Consider the following 16,158-nt stretch of genomic DNA (forward strand, 5'->3'; position numbering starts at 1 on the left):
AAAAAAGTATCATTATGCTCCAAACATATAACCTCTTTTTTGTTCTTTTACTGAACGCGTCATATATATATATATATATATATATATATATATATATATTGTTTCAAATTCCAAGCTCATTGAACTTATGTTTCCGGCTGCAGAGCATATATATATTGTTTGGTTGCATTTCAATGACGAAAGAAAAATCCACCGGAATCATAATTTTTCATTTAGGTGAATGCTTATATTTGATCTATTGCGTCTAGCGCACATTTCACAGAACTTAACATGGTCATCTCCACATGGTCATCTCCACATGGTCACCTAAACATGCTCACCTCAATATAGTCATCTAAATATGGTCATCTCAACATGGTCATATCAACATGTTCATCTCAATATAGTCATCTTAACATGGTCATCTCAACATGGTCATCTTAACATGGTCATCTCAATATGGTCATCTCCACATGGTCACTTCATGGTCACCTAAACATGGTCACCTCAATATAGTCATCTAAATATGGTCTTCTCAACATGGTCATCTCAACATGGTCATCTAAATATGGTCACCTGAACATGGTCACCTCAATATGGTCATCTCAATATAGTCATCTTAATATGGCCATCTTAATATGGTCATCTAAACATGGTCACCTCAACATGGTCCCTCCTGTGAGCAACAACAACATCAAGCTGCTCAACAAAGTTATACTGTTCCAACGTGTAAGTAGTTACTTTTCAGAAGTCAACATGAAAGTTGCAAGAGGTCAAGATTAAATTTCTTAGAGGTTAAAAAAAGAGTAAACACCGTTTTATAATATTAAAATCAAATAGAAAGTAAATTTTAAAAAATGAACTTACTTGCTGACGACCTTGATCTGAATTGACTTTTGCAAGAGATGTACCATTCCCATATTATAGTTTGAAAGGAATGGAACCACTACGGTTGTCACTTCAAAACGAGGTAGCACTGTGAAAAGAAAGTGAATAATACACATTGCCATTCTTGAAGATCTTATAAAGCAAAGAGATAATATAATTATTAAATATATGCATATAAATAAACCTGCCTAAATACACATACACATATATTATGTTTATCTAGGCAACATTCTTTCATTTAAGCAAGCATTGTTAAAAATAACAAAATTGAGACACCTAAAAGCCTTCTACTCTAATAGTTTCCTCCCTCGAACTGCTAGACTTTGGAATTCCCTCCCTGTTTCCTGCTTTCCTGAAGCTGTAAAAGTTTAAATGCAATGTGAACAAACATCTCGCTGCTCAATTTCTCACAGTTTTCTGCTAGACTTAATTCTTATTAATATCCCCTTACGTTACAAATGACGATAAGTTTCGGGTGGAAAAAAGTAAAAAAAAGAATTATTTTATTTTTTTATTTTTATAATGATCTTTGTGTTAAAATCAAAAGAATTACAAAGTGGAACGATAAAATTATCGCCCTAGAAAAGATGACATGATTTCATTTCCGTTTGACGAAAACCAGTTTTCTTTTTTTTTTGTTGCAGACATCTACTAGAGCAAGATCGGAGATACGACATCGTACAACTCATGCTCTCTACCGAGATGAGGGCCACATCAGCATCCTCACATCTTCGAAGTCGGTTGAACGTCAATGCCAAAGTGTACCTGGATGTGCTGAAGAGTGTGGTGATCCCCTAGTGAAATCAGGTGGCTACTGGCAGACCCTGGGTGTGGCAGCAAGACTGTGCACTAGCCCACAAGTCCAAAGAGACCCGAGCTTGTTATTCATATTCTCTTAGCATCTGACTTGACATGCAATTTTACAGTTACTTTTTCAAATTCTCTTCTTTTCTCCAGCGTTTTTATTAATTTGCTTTTCCCACCTGAATGTTATCAAGACGTGCATATATCTTTTAATGTTTTCAGACACAAACTGAAGGAAAGTAACTCTGATTTTTTTTTCCACAGAATTATTTCCCTTATGCCGACTCGAGTTGTGTATGGATGTTCACAGAAGAATTAACAGGACAAAGGAAAAAGATGGAGATAGAAAAACGAGGGAAGTGGAAACAGAGTTAGATAGAAGTTTTATTACACCTTGGCCAATAACGGGTAGCCCTGCTAGTCAATAATAAAAACAAATTAATAAATAAATGAATGCTTATATAAAAAAATATCGCATATGTCCGATCTTCTAACCGTCATGTTTTCAATTTCATTTTCTCTGTGCTTCTAAAAAGTGGATTTCTATTAACATTTGCATTCAACGATATAACATCTATCTTTGACAAATAGAGACTCCGCCGAACTACACCATGGCAAGAAAAAGAAATGTATCCGATCTTTTAAGTGTCATGTTTTGAAATGAATAATTTTTTTAATTGTAATTCCGTGTTAGAATCTGAATATCTTAATATTGAATTATCCAAAATTAAAAAGAAAAAATGCTTGCTATTGTTAGCAAATCTGTTGAAGCCAATCATTATGGTTTATTCATTTCAGAAAGAATCCGTCGGTCGAATATTTATTATAAAAAAAACCCTCAAATTTAAAACTAACCTATCTCTGACTAGGTCTTCATTTATCCCTCTTTCTCTCAAATTTACCTTTACCACTTTCTCAGTTTATTTTCTTGTCCCCTATCCCATCCAACATACCCTATTACCTAAGAATTCTCATCCATTCTTCCAATGTGACCAAACCAACAAAGTCTCCTGTTCTGCAAACATCTTCTTATACTTCCCAGATTTAATCTTCCTCTAAACTGGTCTTTAAGACTCACATTACACATGCATTATATAATTCTCAAATCATTTCTCTGCATGCAATGCATATATTCAAGCCTCACTGGCAAGATTTCATTTCAATGAATCATTACAATGCGGATAAAAAAAAAAGATTAGAAAAGAACAAAAAATTAAAATTGAAAGTTAAAAAAAAAAAAGTACAACTCACCATATTCTTCAACTAAGAACGTTCGGACGGATTTTTCAGTCTATTTAAAAGGAAAAGAATGGACTTCTTATTGTGCAATTCAAAAAAAACATGAAATCAGAAAATAAATAAACAAAACATACAAGGTGCCTTCAATAAGTTTGCAGACTTTGTTGTACAGACATTTAAAATTGTCGTAGACTCTTGAAAAATCAGTACGCTATTGCTATACATCTTATGAGATGACAGACCAATTTTTATGACTTTAGGTTCAAATTAACAGCTACAGCAAGAATTGGAATACACCCTACTAAAGTCTGATTGTCACAGCTGGTGAATTTCAAAACTGCAATATGAACATGAGTACACTTTAAAAGAACGATATGCAATAAAATTCTGTTTTAAACTTTGAAAAAATGACACAGAAACGTATTGAATACTTCAAACTGCTTTTGGATCATCTTACATGAATTGAGCATAAGTTTTTGAGTGGCATACGTAAGAGATTCAGGAGGGCAGGAAGTTTGCGAGGGATAAGAGGTGTGAGAGGAGCAAGGAAGTAAGAATACCAGAGTTGATTGGCCAAATAAAGAATTTCATGAATAAGGACCGTCATGTGTCTATAGAGACAATAGGTGCACAGTTTGATGTCAGTGTGGGAACTGTACACACAATTATTCGCAAGGAACTGAAGATACGGAAGATTTGTGTGAAGTTTGTCCCAAGTGTGCTCCATTCTTGTCAAAGACTATTTGACCAAGATGTGCATCAAGACAGTTCCTCATCCTCTCTATTGTCCAGTGACTTTTAGTTATTCCCTAAGCTCAAGGAAAACCTTAGAGGCTGTCGTTATGAGACAATTAAGGAGATGAAAGAGGCTGTGGCTAGGGTCATTGAGCATTGACACGCTCACAGAAGAGGACTTTCAACATTTAAGAAAACAAAACAAAAAAGCAATGAGTCAGATTATGAGTTTAAATTATTTGAATCTTTTGTAAAAGAGCTCCACCACTAATGGGGAAAAATATGTTTGCAAAGAAAATATCACCGAATCAAGCACAATATACGCACAAGTCTTTGATTTACTTTTGTGAGTCCTGCCTATATATGTGTTCGGTTTGTGTTAGTATTAGAAAGCAGATATCCACATTGAAATTAATGAAACTCTTATTTCTTGTTATAAAAAATACATTAAGAATGCCACCCTGGAGAGCATTGTGGGATAGCGGAGAAATATCAGGGAAACGATCTTTGAATGACATAAATGAATTTCAATCTCTTTCATAAGAAAATGTTTTTGGCTACAAAAGTCACAGTTTTTCTAGGGGGCAGTAGTGAGGGTGCAAAGCCACGACCTACGTAAATATAGTAGCTTTCTTCACTAAAAGTCACGTGACCTATCAACGTCACGAGCGGAGTTATGTGATCGCGGACTCATGGTACTGATCGTTATTTCCTGTTTCAATTCTCAAAGAAATTACCGAGGAATTTTAAAAAAATAGTCCAAAAGTGACTGTATTTTATTTTTCGAAAGATAAAAAATTATTTTATATTTGGGCACATACAATTAAAAAGTATTATATTTTGGCAGAGGGAATACTGTGAATTTTTATATTTGTTAAATGTATTTAATTACGAATTCACACGTGATTTTAATTTTAAGTTAAGAATGTACCTGTTTACAAATAATTTTTAAAACGAGATTTATTTTACAATTCTTTTTCAGCGTAGTTGAATTATTTTTTATTTTAACTGTGCATTTTCTTACAAGGTTATAAAACAAAAATGAATGGTTGGTCAACAAGCTGAAAATTATCAAATTAAATATATATTCTATTAATAATTATTCTGACAACAAAACGAGCCAATAGCTACAAGTGTGTTTCACTCCGATGAAAAGGTGTTTACCCTTGCATTTTTTGATAAAAACATTTAGAACAAGAGTAAATCAACCAGCAGGGATTTTACAAGCTTTAGTTGTCAGAGAACAATATCAATTAATTTTCAATCCACTAATTGCTAATTTAATTTTTTTAATAATTACTAGTTTATTGTTAAGTTGTTTTATTGATCTGGAAACGGTACCACTTATTTCACCATCAATACTACTACAACTAAATATGAAAAAAGTGCTTGCGGTTATGGAACAATGTTTCTAATCTTTGTTGAGCTTTATACTTTATCTATATTTCTTATCCAGTTTAGAATAATAGAAACTATATTTGCTTACTAGATTTGGATCCTTCGTTTAGACTACATCATTCCAAACTATTTAACTCTACATTGAAATTTGGCCTTTTACCCAAGGATCTTTATTGTTATAAAAAAGTTTTTACCTCAGTTACATTTAAGACGTGATAGCAGAAACCTATTCCTGTGAAGACATCTCTGTATAGCATTTATTTAATATTTCTTCTTTAGAATTCACTATGTAGAAGGCTTCCAATAAACATAGATTGCACCTTTTTGATTTGTCAGAGCTAAATTCTACCCTATGCGATGAAGGTCATCAACTCCCCGTATTTCCTCCTATAAAACACAAGATAACATACAAATATCTGTGCATGAGGTCGCCAAGCTAATCAAGAACCTTGATTCCAGTAAAGCAACTGGCCCTGACAGCATTCCAATTATAGTGTTAAAAAAGCTTCAACCAGAACTTGCTCCCATACTTACAAAACTGTTTAAGCGTTGCCTTAAGGAGAAGGGCTTTCAACACCATGGAAGACCTCATCAGTTTGGCCTGTATTTAAGAATTCAGGTGATAAATCATCTCCCTCTCAGTACAGACCAATAAGTCTCCTGTGTGGCATGAGTAAGTTACTGGAATCCATACTAAATAGAGAAATAGTTAACCACCTCAGCAGAAATAACCTTCTTAGTGACACGCAATATGGTTTCCGCTTTGCTAGATCTACAGTAGATGTGCTAACGGTTATATCTCATAGGATTAGCGAATCTCTTGACAAAGGCTTCCTTTCTAGGGCAATTGCTCTTGACATATCAAAGGCCTTCGATAAGGTATGGCATAAGGACCTACTTCACAAGATTTCCAGCTACGGTATAACTGGAAATGTTTTCTCAATAATTAAATCATTTCTCTCTAATAGGCTTATAAGAGTAGTGGTTGATGGGCAGAAATCAGAGGCCGACAGTGTTAATGCTGGAGTCCCTCAGGGGGCAATCCTGTCCCCAACTCTCTTCCTGATCTACATCAATGATCTCCCAAAACACATACTAAAATCATTCATTGACATCTATGCTAATGACACGACCATCTATGGCAACACATCAAAGGACGTAAATGACACAGTTCTCTCTGATTCTCTCTCCTCTGATCTTGAGTACGTGGTTCAGTGGGGGAAGACGTGGCTGGTCATCTTTAATGCATCTAAAACCAAACTCCTATCTTTACACCATAAACGGTCTGATCCCCATCTGGCATCAATTGAAATGTATGGCTCTCGTCTAGGGGAGGCCCCATGTTTTGATAAGCTTCTGGTTTTGACCTTTACTCCTGATCTGAAATGGAATACATTCATCAAGTCTGTGGCCAAGGTCGCTGGGAAAGATGGTGGGATCCTTCTACCGCTCCAGAAGATATCTCACTACTGATGCAATTCTCTATCTATATAAAAGCCAAGTACGTCCAAGGATGGAGTACTGCTGCCACATCTGGGCAGGAGCTGCTAAAAACAGCTTATCCTGCCTTGACAGAGTACAAAATAGACTTCGTGGCTTAGTGGGGGATACCCTTTTCTCTTCCCTGCAACCTCTCTCCTACAGAAGAGACGTTGCGAGCCTATCTTTTTTTTATCATTACTCCCATGGCCAGTGCTCGTCTGAGCTCCAATCTCTGGTCCCCCCTCGCCAATCTTTCACGAAAAACACCCGTCTAGCTGAAACCACTGTAAATAATTTCCCCCACTCTATATCTGTGCCTAAATCAAAACGTGGATTCCATGAACAAAACTTCTTTCTTAGAACTGAATGCCTGTGGAACCTTCTGCCGCGTACTTGTTTCCCTCCCGACTTCAACTTTGATGTCTTCAAGTCCAACACAAACAAATTCCTGATGAACCGCCCCCCCCTAATAAATGACACCTTACCAATTCTCCAGTACTATTACTACACTATCCCATTGATTACTGTACACACAATAACCCTTATCATGGCTTCTGGGCATTGATAAGTGGTGACCTCCATGTAATATATATATATATATATATATATGTATATTAATTGGCTATAAAAGGTGGGTGCAGGAGGGTAGGGGGCGAATTATTTTTATCTTATTTTTATTTTTTAATTTCGATTTTCCTATTTTATAGTTTATTTATCATTTAGTTTTTTGTTAGTTATTAAGTGCACCGATAGAAAGCGCTTGAGAAGAATAACTTTTGGTCGCCATCTTATATAACATGCCTACTGAAATTAAAAAGACCGCTCGGCAAATGGAAAAGATATCCAGAACGATCAGAGAAAAGAAGAACTCTGTCGTGTTCAACCAGACGTGCCTGAATAATGACTTGCTGCCAAAATATACAAATATATATATATATATATATATATATATATATATATATATATATATATATATATATATATATATATATATACTATAAACTTTTTATAAAAAAAACGAGTTCATTTGTTATTAATAAGAATTCATTTTTAATAAAGAAAAAATAAATTCTAGAACTGAAGAAAGTATAAATTTCAGAACTGAAATAAATTCCAGTTTTGAAAATTATTTACGAAAAATAACATACCTTGTGTGAGACTTTAATCTGCCATTCACCCAACAGGGGCTGGTCAGAGAGTTCAAAGTATTTGGAAACAACGCCTGGAAATTGAAACAAAAATATCGCAAGGATTTAATAAGCAATAAACACTGTTTACTGTCTAGATGATTTCTTTGGGAATTCCATAAATAATTATTTTACACGCTTCACCTCAACCTGTCCATTCAGGGGTCTACGTTCCAACCTTCCAGAGGTTGAAACCAATTATAGGAAACGAAACCGGACATTCTTTGTAAGCGAAACTGGAATAGGGCCGACCACTTCCCTAGATGAGTTCATAATTAAGGGAAGTAATGACACTTTATCAAATCTCAAATACTAATGAATACGGCAACACTATCCATTGATTACTGTACCCTTATCCCCGAGTGGCTTCAGGGCCTTGATAAGTGGTGACCTCCATGTAAAAAAAAAATACGCCATAGCTTATACTTTACTTCCAGTATACCTGTACTGAATTGCACTTCAAATCATACATATGTCACTATTTTACTCTATATTGAATAGATACATTTTATTATCCCTTCTAACGTCTTAAATATCCAGAGTTCGGACATTAAATTTTTCTTTAATTCCTAATATCAATTTAATCATACGTTAACATATTATCCTATTTTTAAGCTAATATATGGACAATATTTTAACTAAATATTAACTCCTCCATCTCAAACCAAATTTAGTTTCTTCCACTTCATGAATTTTTATTTATCCCCTCTTCCAGTAACAATCATATGGAAAGCATAGTAATGTCCTTCTTAATTATTTTAAGGAGTGTAATTTTGCAGTAGATATATAACCTTTAATAACTAACCCATGAACATTAACTGGGTTTAGGACCCAGGCATGGGGCTAATCCTCCCGGTGCTGATGGATCTGTAGATCTTATGTGAACCATTTAGTAGAAGGAAAACTCTTAAGTTAAACCTAGGGGAGGGAGGCCTCTTCAGTCCTAGACGATGGCCTTTCAAGGGTTGGTGACTTGAACAAATTACCGGTTTGCAAACCTAAACTGCTTAAGGAGTAGACAGGATCTGTCTATCACCCAGCTTTCATACTCTGTCTTTACCTATTAGCCAGGCGCAGAGGGATTCAACAGAAATACCCAGTGGTCGACTTTGTGTCTTGACTAAGGCAATAAATGCTAGTCCCTGCTCTTGCTACACCCCATCCCCTAAAACTGGGAATTTTGGGGGTGCTTGAGTGCCAAATTTGCCAATGCAGTTGGATTGGGCTAATTTTTGCCTGATGGGTTGAGGGTACCAGAGTGACAGTTTGTTGCTACTATTTCTAACTGATAGCTGCATACAGATGCACTAACTCTTTAGTAGCACTTACAGCGGTTGCTCCATCATCAGTTGTATAATATTGGGATGGGTGTAGTGCCATATTGTGCATGGAAAGGGACCCTGCACCCATGTCTGTTAGGCTTTCTCGAGGCCACAATCCGGTAGATGAGGAGTCGGCTGATGGTCTACTTGTGTTACATGTTTGCTATTCTGTTCAACCAATTTGTCCAGCACCTCTCACCCTAAAACTGAAACTCTTAAATGAAATAAAATGACAGTTCAATCAATAATTACGATTAAACCAGGTTCCTAATTTCTGTGCTTTGATGCGTTTTCTGGTTTCAGTATATTCTCTCTTAGCTGTTGCTGTTTCTTTCTTACAATTACTTCTAGCTTCTATAAACTTTTGTCTGTTTGTATTCGACTTATGTTGCTTAAATCTGCGGTATGCATGCTGCCTTTGAGCAATGGCAGCTGCACAAGTAGAAGTGAACCATTAAGGAGAGTGGAGTTTGCTATAGAATTTTTGCATGGGAACATGTGCTTCAATTGCTGTTTTAAACCAATCAGTGGTCTCACTTGTGCACTGTGCAAAGAGAAAAGATATTTCCCCAACTCTAACCCTAACCCCATGGGGCGTCTCTGATGAGATCCCTGATGGCTTCCTCATCAGCCTTCTTATAATACCTTGTCATTTTGAGCAATTACTCTTCAGCTTTGGGTTTAGAGTTTAGGGCAATTCCTACCATTATCACATGATCAGCCTTCCCAAGTGGGCTGTGGGAATTCGTTACAGTATAATCAGGAACTATGATCAGAAATAGAATCTAAAACTGAGGCATGTTGATCTTGCTGATCTGGAAAACGTGTCGAAAACGTAACTGTGGTAGGGAATGAAATAGAGAGAAACGCATTTTCATTTTTTGTTAAAAATTAGATGTTGATGTTATCAATATTATAAGCTTTGTTACAGTAAAAAGAAAAAAAAAAGTCGCCACAACTGTAAAAGTTTCATCCTTATTTTATTAAAGAATTTCACTCTTTTTAAAGATTAAAGACTCATTTCTTAATAGCCTTACCATAACATTTAGATTTCACATGTATTAACACTAGTAGGGACACCCGGCGTTATTCGGGATTAAATGAGGATCTACTAATATTGCCCTCTTCTATACTTTTATTTTAATCGAAATAGGCTTAATTTAATCGATTATTTTATCATAAAATCGATTTGGCGCTGTTTTACAATTTGTCATTGTGCACAGGAAGAAAACTCTCGTTTACTAAAAGATTCGTTTTTTCCCTCTCATGATTTCGGACGCGATTTTTTTATATAAATCAAAACATTAAAAAAGACAGTTTTTTTTATGCAACGTTAAAAACTAGTTGTTGGTGTTATTAATATTATAAGCTTAAAATCCAAAAAATCACAACAAACCTGATGCAGAGATTTCATTACGCCATTGGGCCAGAAGGTTTTCTTTACTATCCTGAAATGAAAGAAAGAAAATAAAATAAACCAGCAACAGTGACTTTTTACTGAAATCGCTCCAGACAAAACATGAAGCTACCTGACGTAAGGAGCTAAACATAATATTATTACTTTGTTAAAATCTACCCCAAAATAAATGTCTTATACATAAATTCTGACCCAGAAAACAGCAATTTTTCCCCTTTGTCAGAAACATCGTTCACGCAATGTGAGCGTTATGATACTGCCACTTTTTACTCTCTGCTTAAGATTATAAACTATAAGATTATAAACTATAAGATTATAACTATAAGATTATGCATGATAGTGGGTAAAGCAGATATTAAGCTGCCTGTTTTACAAGTATTTTTATGGTGGATGCTCTGACGAACTACAAGCCCTTGTACCCTCTCGACAAAAATACCCCCGACAAACCCAACAAGCAGCAAAGTCCCACCCCTACATAGTTGAGATCCCTAGATATAAGAAAGTCTTTTACTCTAATAGTTTCTTCCCCAGAACTGCAGGACTTTGGAATTCTCTTCTGGTTTCCTGCCTCCCCAACTGTACTGACATGCAGAAGTTCAAGTGTAATGTTAACAGACATATTGCTGCTAAACTCCCTACATATACCCCTGGAACTTAGGTCCCTGATAGTAGCCCCCTACATCAAAGTGGCAATATGCCTTGTTTGAGGTGAAAATGTAATTTAAAAAAATAGTAAACTAATGATGATTTTTTTAAATATTTGGATAGATGAGTTAGCTAGTACATATATTATTCGTTTAAATATGGAACTTATGGACGGGAAATATAGACAAAAGGATAATAATGACTGAGGATCAAAAATCGTGAGCACGGAATTAAGGATACAAAAAGGGGGGGGGGTGACGCCAGAGCATTCTGGCTTTTGCCGCCAGAAAAAAAAAAAGAGAAAGAAAACAAAAACAAAAAAAAAAATCGACTATAGGTCAGTTTTGGCATGACACGCCGAAGAAGTAATAGCAATTCCGCTGCTCCTGGACCGCGGCAGACGAGACAAAAGAAAGAATATATTTGCAATTACTGTGCACGTTAACAGACACCAAACACATCAGAAAAAATAACGATATTGTAACAACTTGTCGCATATGCAACGCAATGCGACATCTATTGTATAATAGATCCAGTTTATTTCAAACATTGAAATTTGGGGTTTCTTTCATCGCGTTCTCTGCCGGTTTACGGGTCTGCGAAGAAATTCTCCATTCTCTCTTGTTCAATACACGTGTGTTCAAACCCCAGGACCAAAAATTTATTTTAAAATTTTTCTTTCCATAATGTAACTGTTCTCTGTTGCTTTTAAAAAGACATGCGCGTAACAGTAGCCAAGACTGGTTTTTAACTCTTGCTAATTCAAACTGACTTGCCTCCCTAAATATGGCAGATCAAGACACATTGTTTTCACTTCTTCATAAAATTTGACCAACTTTACCAATTTACGTGATTTTTAGAATATGACATTTTCGTTCCACAATGGGTATGTACATCATTAAGATTTTTCTATATTTTCTTATTAAGGTGAATTCTGGACTTGCACTCTAAGATAGTTTTTCAATTAAGAGGAAACAATTCTGTTAGGATGTTGAAATAAGCAAAAGAATTATGATATAATTTTGATATTACTGGTGAAGAAATCATGACCTTCATTCAATCTCGAGAGACAAACAGATAACCCTTTAGAAGAATAGTTGCATGTGTAATTATGAAGTAAGGTTTGCGCAATTTCTAACCCCAACCTCTCTTGAATCAGCACTGTTCGATTCCAGTGGAAAAATGAAGTCCAAGATATCTGAAAACAAGGCTGAGATAAGCAGAAAGTACCCAAAGCACCTGATATTCCAAAATGGTCACCCATTTTAATACTTGCCAGGCTCAACATTGCTTAACTTTGGTGATCGAACGGGAACCTGTGTGTTAACATGATTATAGCTAAGAAGTAATTTTGCAAATATTTGTCATGAAAAGTATTTTTAAAGACTGAATGGATGACATCTATAATTGTGACATAATTAAGGAAATGGATTTGTTCGTTGTTTTACGGCATATCAACCCTTTTCAGGTTATTTAATGCCAAATACAGTTATTTTGAAGAAAATTTTTTCATAGAATATATTTGTTTTTTTCAAGTCGGTTTCTATTTAATAACCCATAGTTGGGACCCTAACAGGTACTACCACTCCGGGTCAGAGTGGACCTGGGAGCAATGGCAATTAAAGGGTGGCTCCACACTCTCCAAAGCCCGCAAGCCTCACCATCAGATATAGTTTAAGGTCATATCCAGGACCTAAGTAAATGGAAATGTAATTATTAAATAATTGGTTTTATTATATATTATATATATATATATTGTACTGGGCTACACCAAAGTGGCAATGTGCCTTTTTTGGGGTGAAAATGTAATTAAAAAAATAAATAAATAAATATATATAATGTACTATATACATAACATACTATATACATAACGTATTATATACATAATGTACTATATACATAACGTATTATATACATAATGTACTATATACATAATGTACTATATACATAATGTACTATATACATAATGTACTATATACATAACGTATTATATACATAATGTACTATATACATAATGTACTATATACATAATGTACTATATACATAACGTATTATATACATAATGTACTATATACATAATGTACTATATACATAATGTACTATATACATAACGTACTATATACATAACATACTATATACATAACGTACTATATATATAACGTACTATATACATAACATACTATATACATAACGTACTATATACATAACATACTATATACATAACGTATTATATACATAATGTACTATATACATAATGTACTATATACATAATGTACTATATACATAACGTATTATATACATAACATACTATATACATAACGTACTATATACATAACATACTATATACATAGCGTACTATATACATAACATATTATATACATAATGTACTATATACATAATGTACTATATACATAACGTACTATAGGCAAATTTTTTGTTTACCCTTCATTAATGGAACGTAATTGTGCATATTAAGATATATTTTCAAATAACTTTTAAAATTAATAGTTTTTAGAGATCGTATATTTATAAAAATTATATATTTATAAAAATCATATACTTATAAAAATCATATACTTATAAAAATCATATACTTATAAAAATCATATACTTATAAAAATTATATACTTATAAAAATCATATACTTATAAAAATTATATACTTATAAAAATCATACACTTATAAAAATTATGCATAAATGGACATGCCGAATTGCATTCTGGCTCTTATCATTTTACACATGTGTATCCTATGCAGAAAACAGATCATACTGAAATATTGACGTCATTATTTATTGACCAACTAACAATTAATTTAACAATACTTACTGTATACAGTATGAATACAGTATGTGAATATGGCATGGTCCGTATTCTGCATATTACAAAACACATGTTGCAATATAACACCTACACCGAAATCTTCATTGGTCATGACTGACATTCACAGAAGTTGATGATTGTGACAAAGAGTTGTTAATGCAGCCAGTGCCCAAAAGTAACTGCCTTAATACAGCAATAACTGACTGTGCCTACCAGTGTCTACCAGTGCCACTGACTAACAGCAACCACTTCCTCCAGTTACAACAGATAACAGTCATAACTGCCATTAGATGACAGTGCCCAATACTGATCGCCATGCAAAGGTAACTATCCGCCCTAAAACAACACTAATCACCAACAATGACAGTTAGTGGATTCTGCTAGCTGCCACTGCCAGACAATGCAAGACAGTAGAATTCAGATGCTTTCATTTTGCCCCACAATTTTCTTGAGTCGAGAATGACCGCAATTAGTAATCTGTGTCTTGTGATAATTTTTTTTTAGCTGTTTATCCATCGTCAGTAAAGACTCACATACGATAATGCACTAGATAATCAAAAATTATTTCGTTGTCGGGGTAGCAGGATAACTATAGTTGTTCTGGTTTTGTGTCATATTTCCACCCGGCAATGCCAGTAGACGCATCCTGCAAGTAATTATATATTTTATTTCAAATTAATAGAAATTCGTTGGGAAAAACTGGATTTCAAAAATAAATAAATAATAGACAAAATGAAACTGGATTTTTAGCAAAATAAGGAGATTAGACCATCGATGTTTGATTTACTTTTCTCAGCCTAAAATTTTGTCCTTAAGTTCTCACATTCCATAAACGATGTTTCTGAATAAGGGAGGAAAACTGCTGTTTTCTAGTTTGGAATCTATTCATCTAATACATCATTGGTTAGTTTACTTTTTTTTACCTTGAAATTAGTATTTCTTTGTTTTTTGTCTCCTTGCATCAAATGACTTCTTGTATTCTCAGGAGCGATTTTCATTAAAAAAATATATATGTGACACTGAATCTAATAAAAATGTGACACTGAATCTAATAAAAATATGTGACACTGAATCTAATAAAAATATGTGACACTGAATCTAATAAAAAATGTGACACTGAATCTAATAAAAAATGTGACACTGAATCTAATAAAATATGTGACACTGAATCTAATAAAAATATATGACACTGAATCTAATAAAAATATATGACACTGAATCTAATAAAAAATGTGACACTGAATCTAATAAAAAATGTGACACTGAATCTAATAAAAAATGTGACACTAAATATAAAAAATGTGACACTGAATCTAATAAAAAATGTGACACTGAATCTAATAAAAAATGTGACACTGAATCTAATAAAAAATGTGACACTGAATCTAATAAAAAATGTGACACTGAATCTAATAAAAAATGTGACACTGAATCTAATAAAAAATGTGACACTGAATCTAATAAAAAATGTGTGACACTGAATCTAATAAAAAATGTGACACTGAATCTAATAAAAAATGTGACACTGAATATAAAAAATGTGACACTGAATCTAATAAAAAATGTGTGACACTGAATCTAATAAAAAATGTGACACTGAATATAAAAAATGTGACACTGAATCTAATAAAAAATGTGACACTGAATCTAATAAAAAATGTGACACTGAATCTAATAAAATATGTGACACTGAATCTAATAAAAATGTGACACTGAATCTAATAAAAAATGTGACACTGAATCTAATAAAAATGTGACACTAAATCTAATAAAAATATGTGACACTGAATCTAATAAAAATATGTGACACTGAATCTAATACAAAATGTGACACTGAATCTAATAAAAAATGTGACACTGAATCTAATAAAAAATGTGACACTGAATCTAATAAAAAATGTGACACTGAATCTAATAAAAAATGTGTGACACTGAATCTAATAAAAAATGTGACACTGAATCTAATAAAAAATGTGACACTGAATCTAATAAAAAATGTGACACTGAATATAAAACATGTGACACTGAATCTAATAAAAAATGTGACACTGAATCTAATAAAAAAATCTGTGACACTGAATCTAATAAAAAATGTGACACTGAATCTAATAAAAAATGTGACACTGAATATAAAAAATGTGACACTGAATCTAATAAAAAATGTGACACTGAATCTAATAAAAAATGTGTGACACTGAATCTAATAAAAAATGTGACACTGAATCTAATAAAAAATGTGA

At 33.6% G+C, this 16,158-nt stretch overlaps 1 protein-coding gene across 1 annotated transcript in view; it reads right to left on the reverse strand.

Moving 5' to 3' along the window:
* LOC145288265 (CD109 antigen-like) overlaps positions 1 to 16,158 on the reverse strand; it is a 345,184-nt gene that overhangs the window by 149,456 nt on the left and 179,570 nt on the right. Inside the window, exons 7-10 of the mRNA XM_080136304.1 lie at positions 10,431 to 10,482; positions 7,674 to 7,747; positions 2,923 to 2,962; positions 847 to 955 (exon numbers count right to left, since the gene is read on the reverse strand). Coding sequence (XP_079992430.1) covers positions 847 to 955; positions 2,923 to 2,962; positions 7,674 to 7,747; positions 10,431 to 10,482 — 275 coding nt within the window. The remainder of the gene's footprint in view (positions 1 to 846; positions 956 to 2,922; positions 2,963 to 7,673; positions 7,748 to 10,430; positions 10,483 to 16,158) is intronic.

This window comes from Euprymna scolopes, chromosome 2 (assembly GCF_053919585.1).
Source record: "Euprymna scolopes isolate OS-2025 chromosome 2, ASM5391958v1, whole genome shotgun sequence".
In the NCBI taxonomy this organism is placed as follows: Eukaryota; Metazoa; Mollusca; class Cephalopoda; order Sepiida; family Sepiolidae; genus Euprymna; species Euprymna scolopes.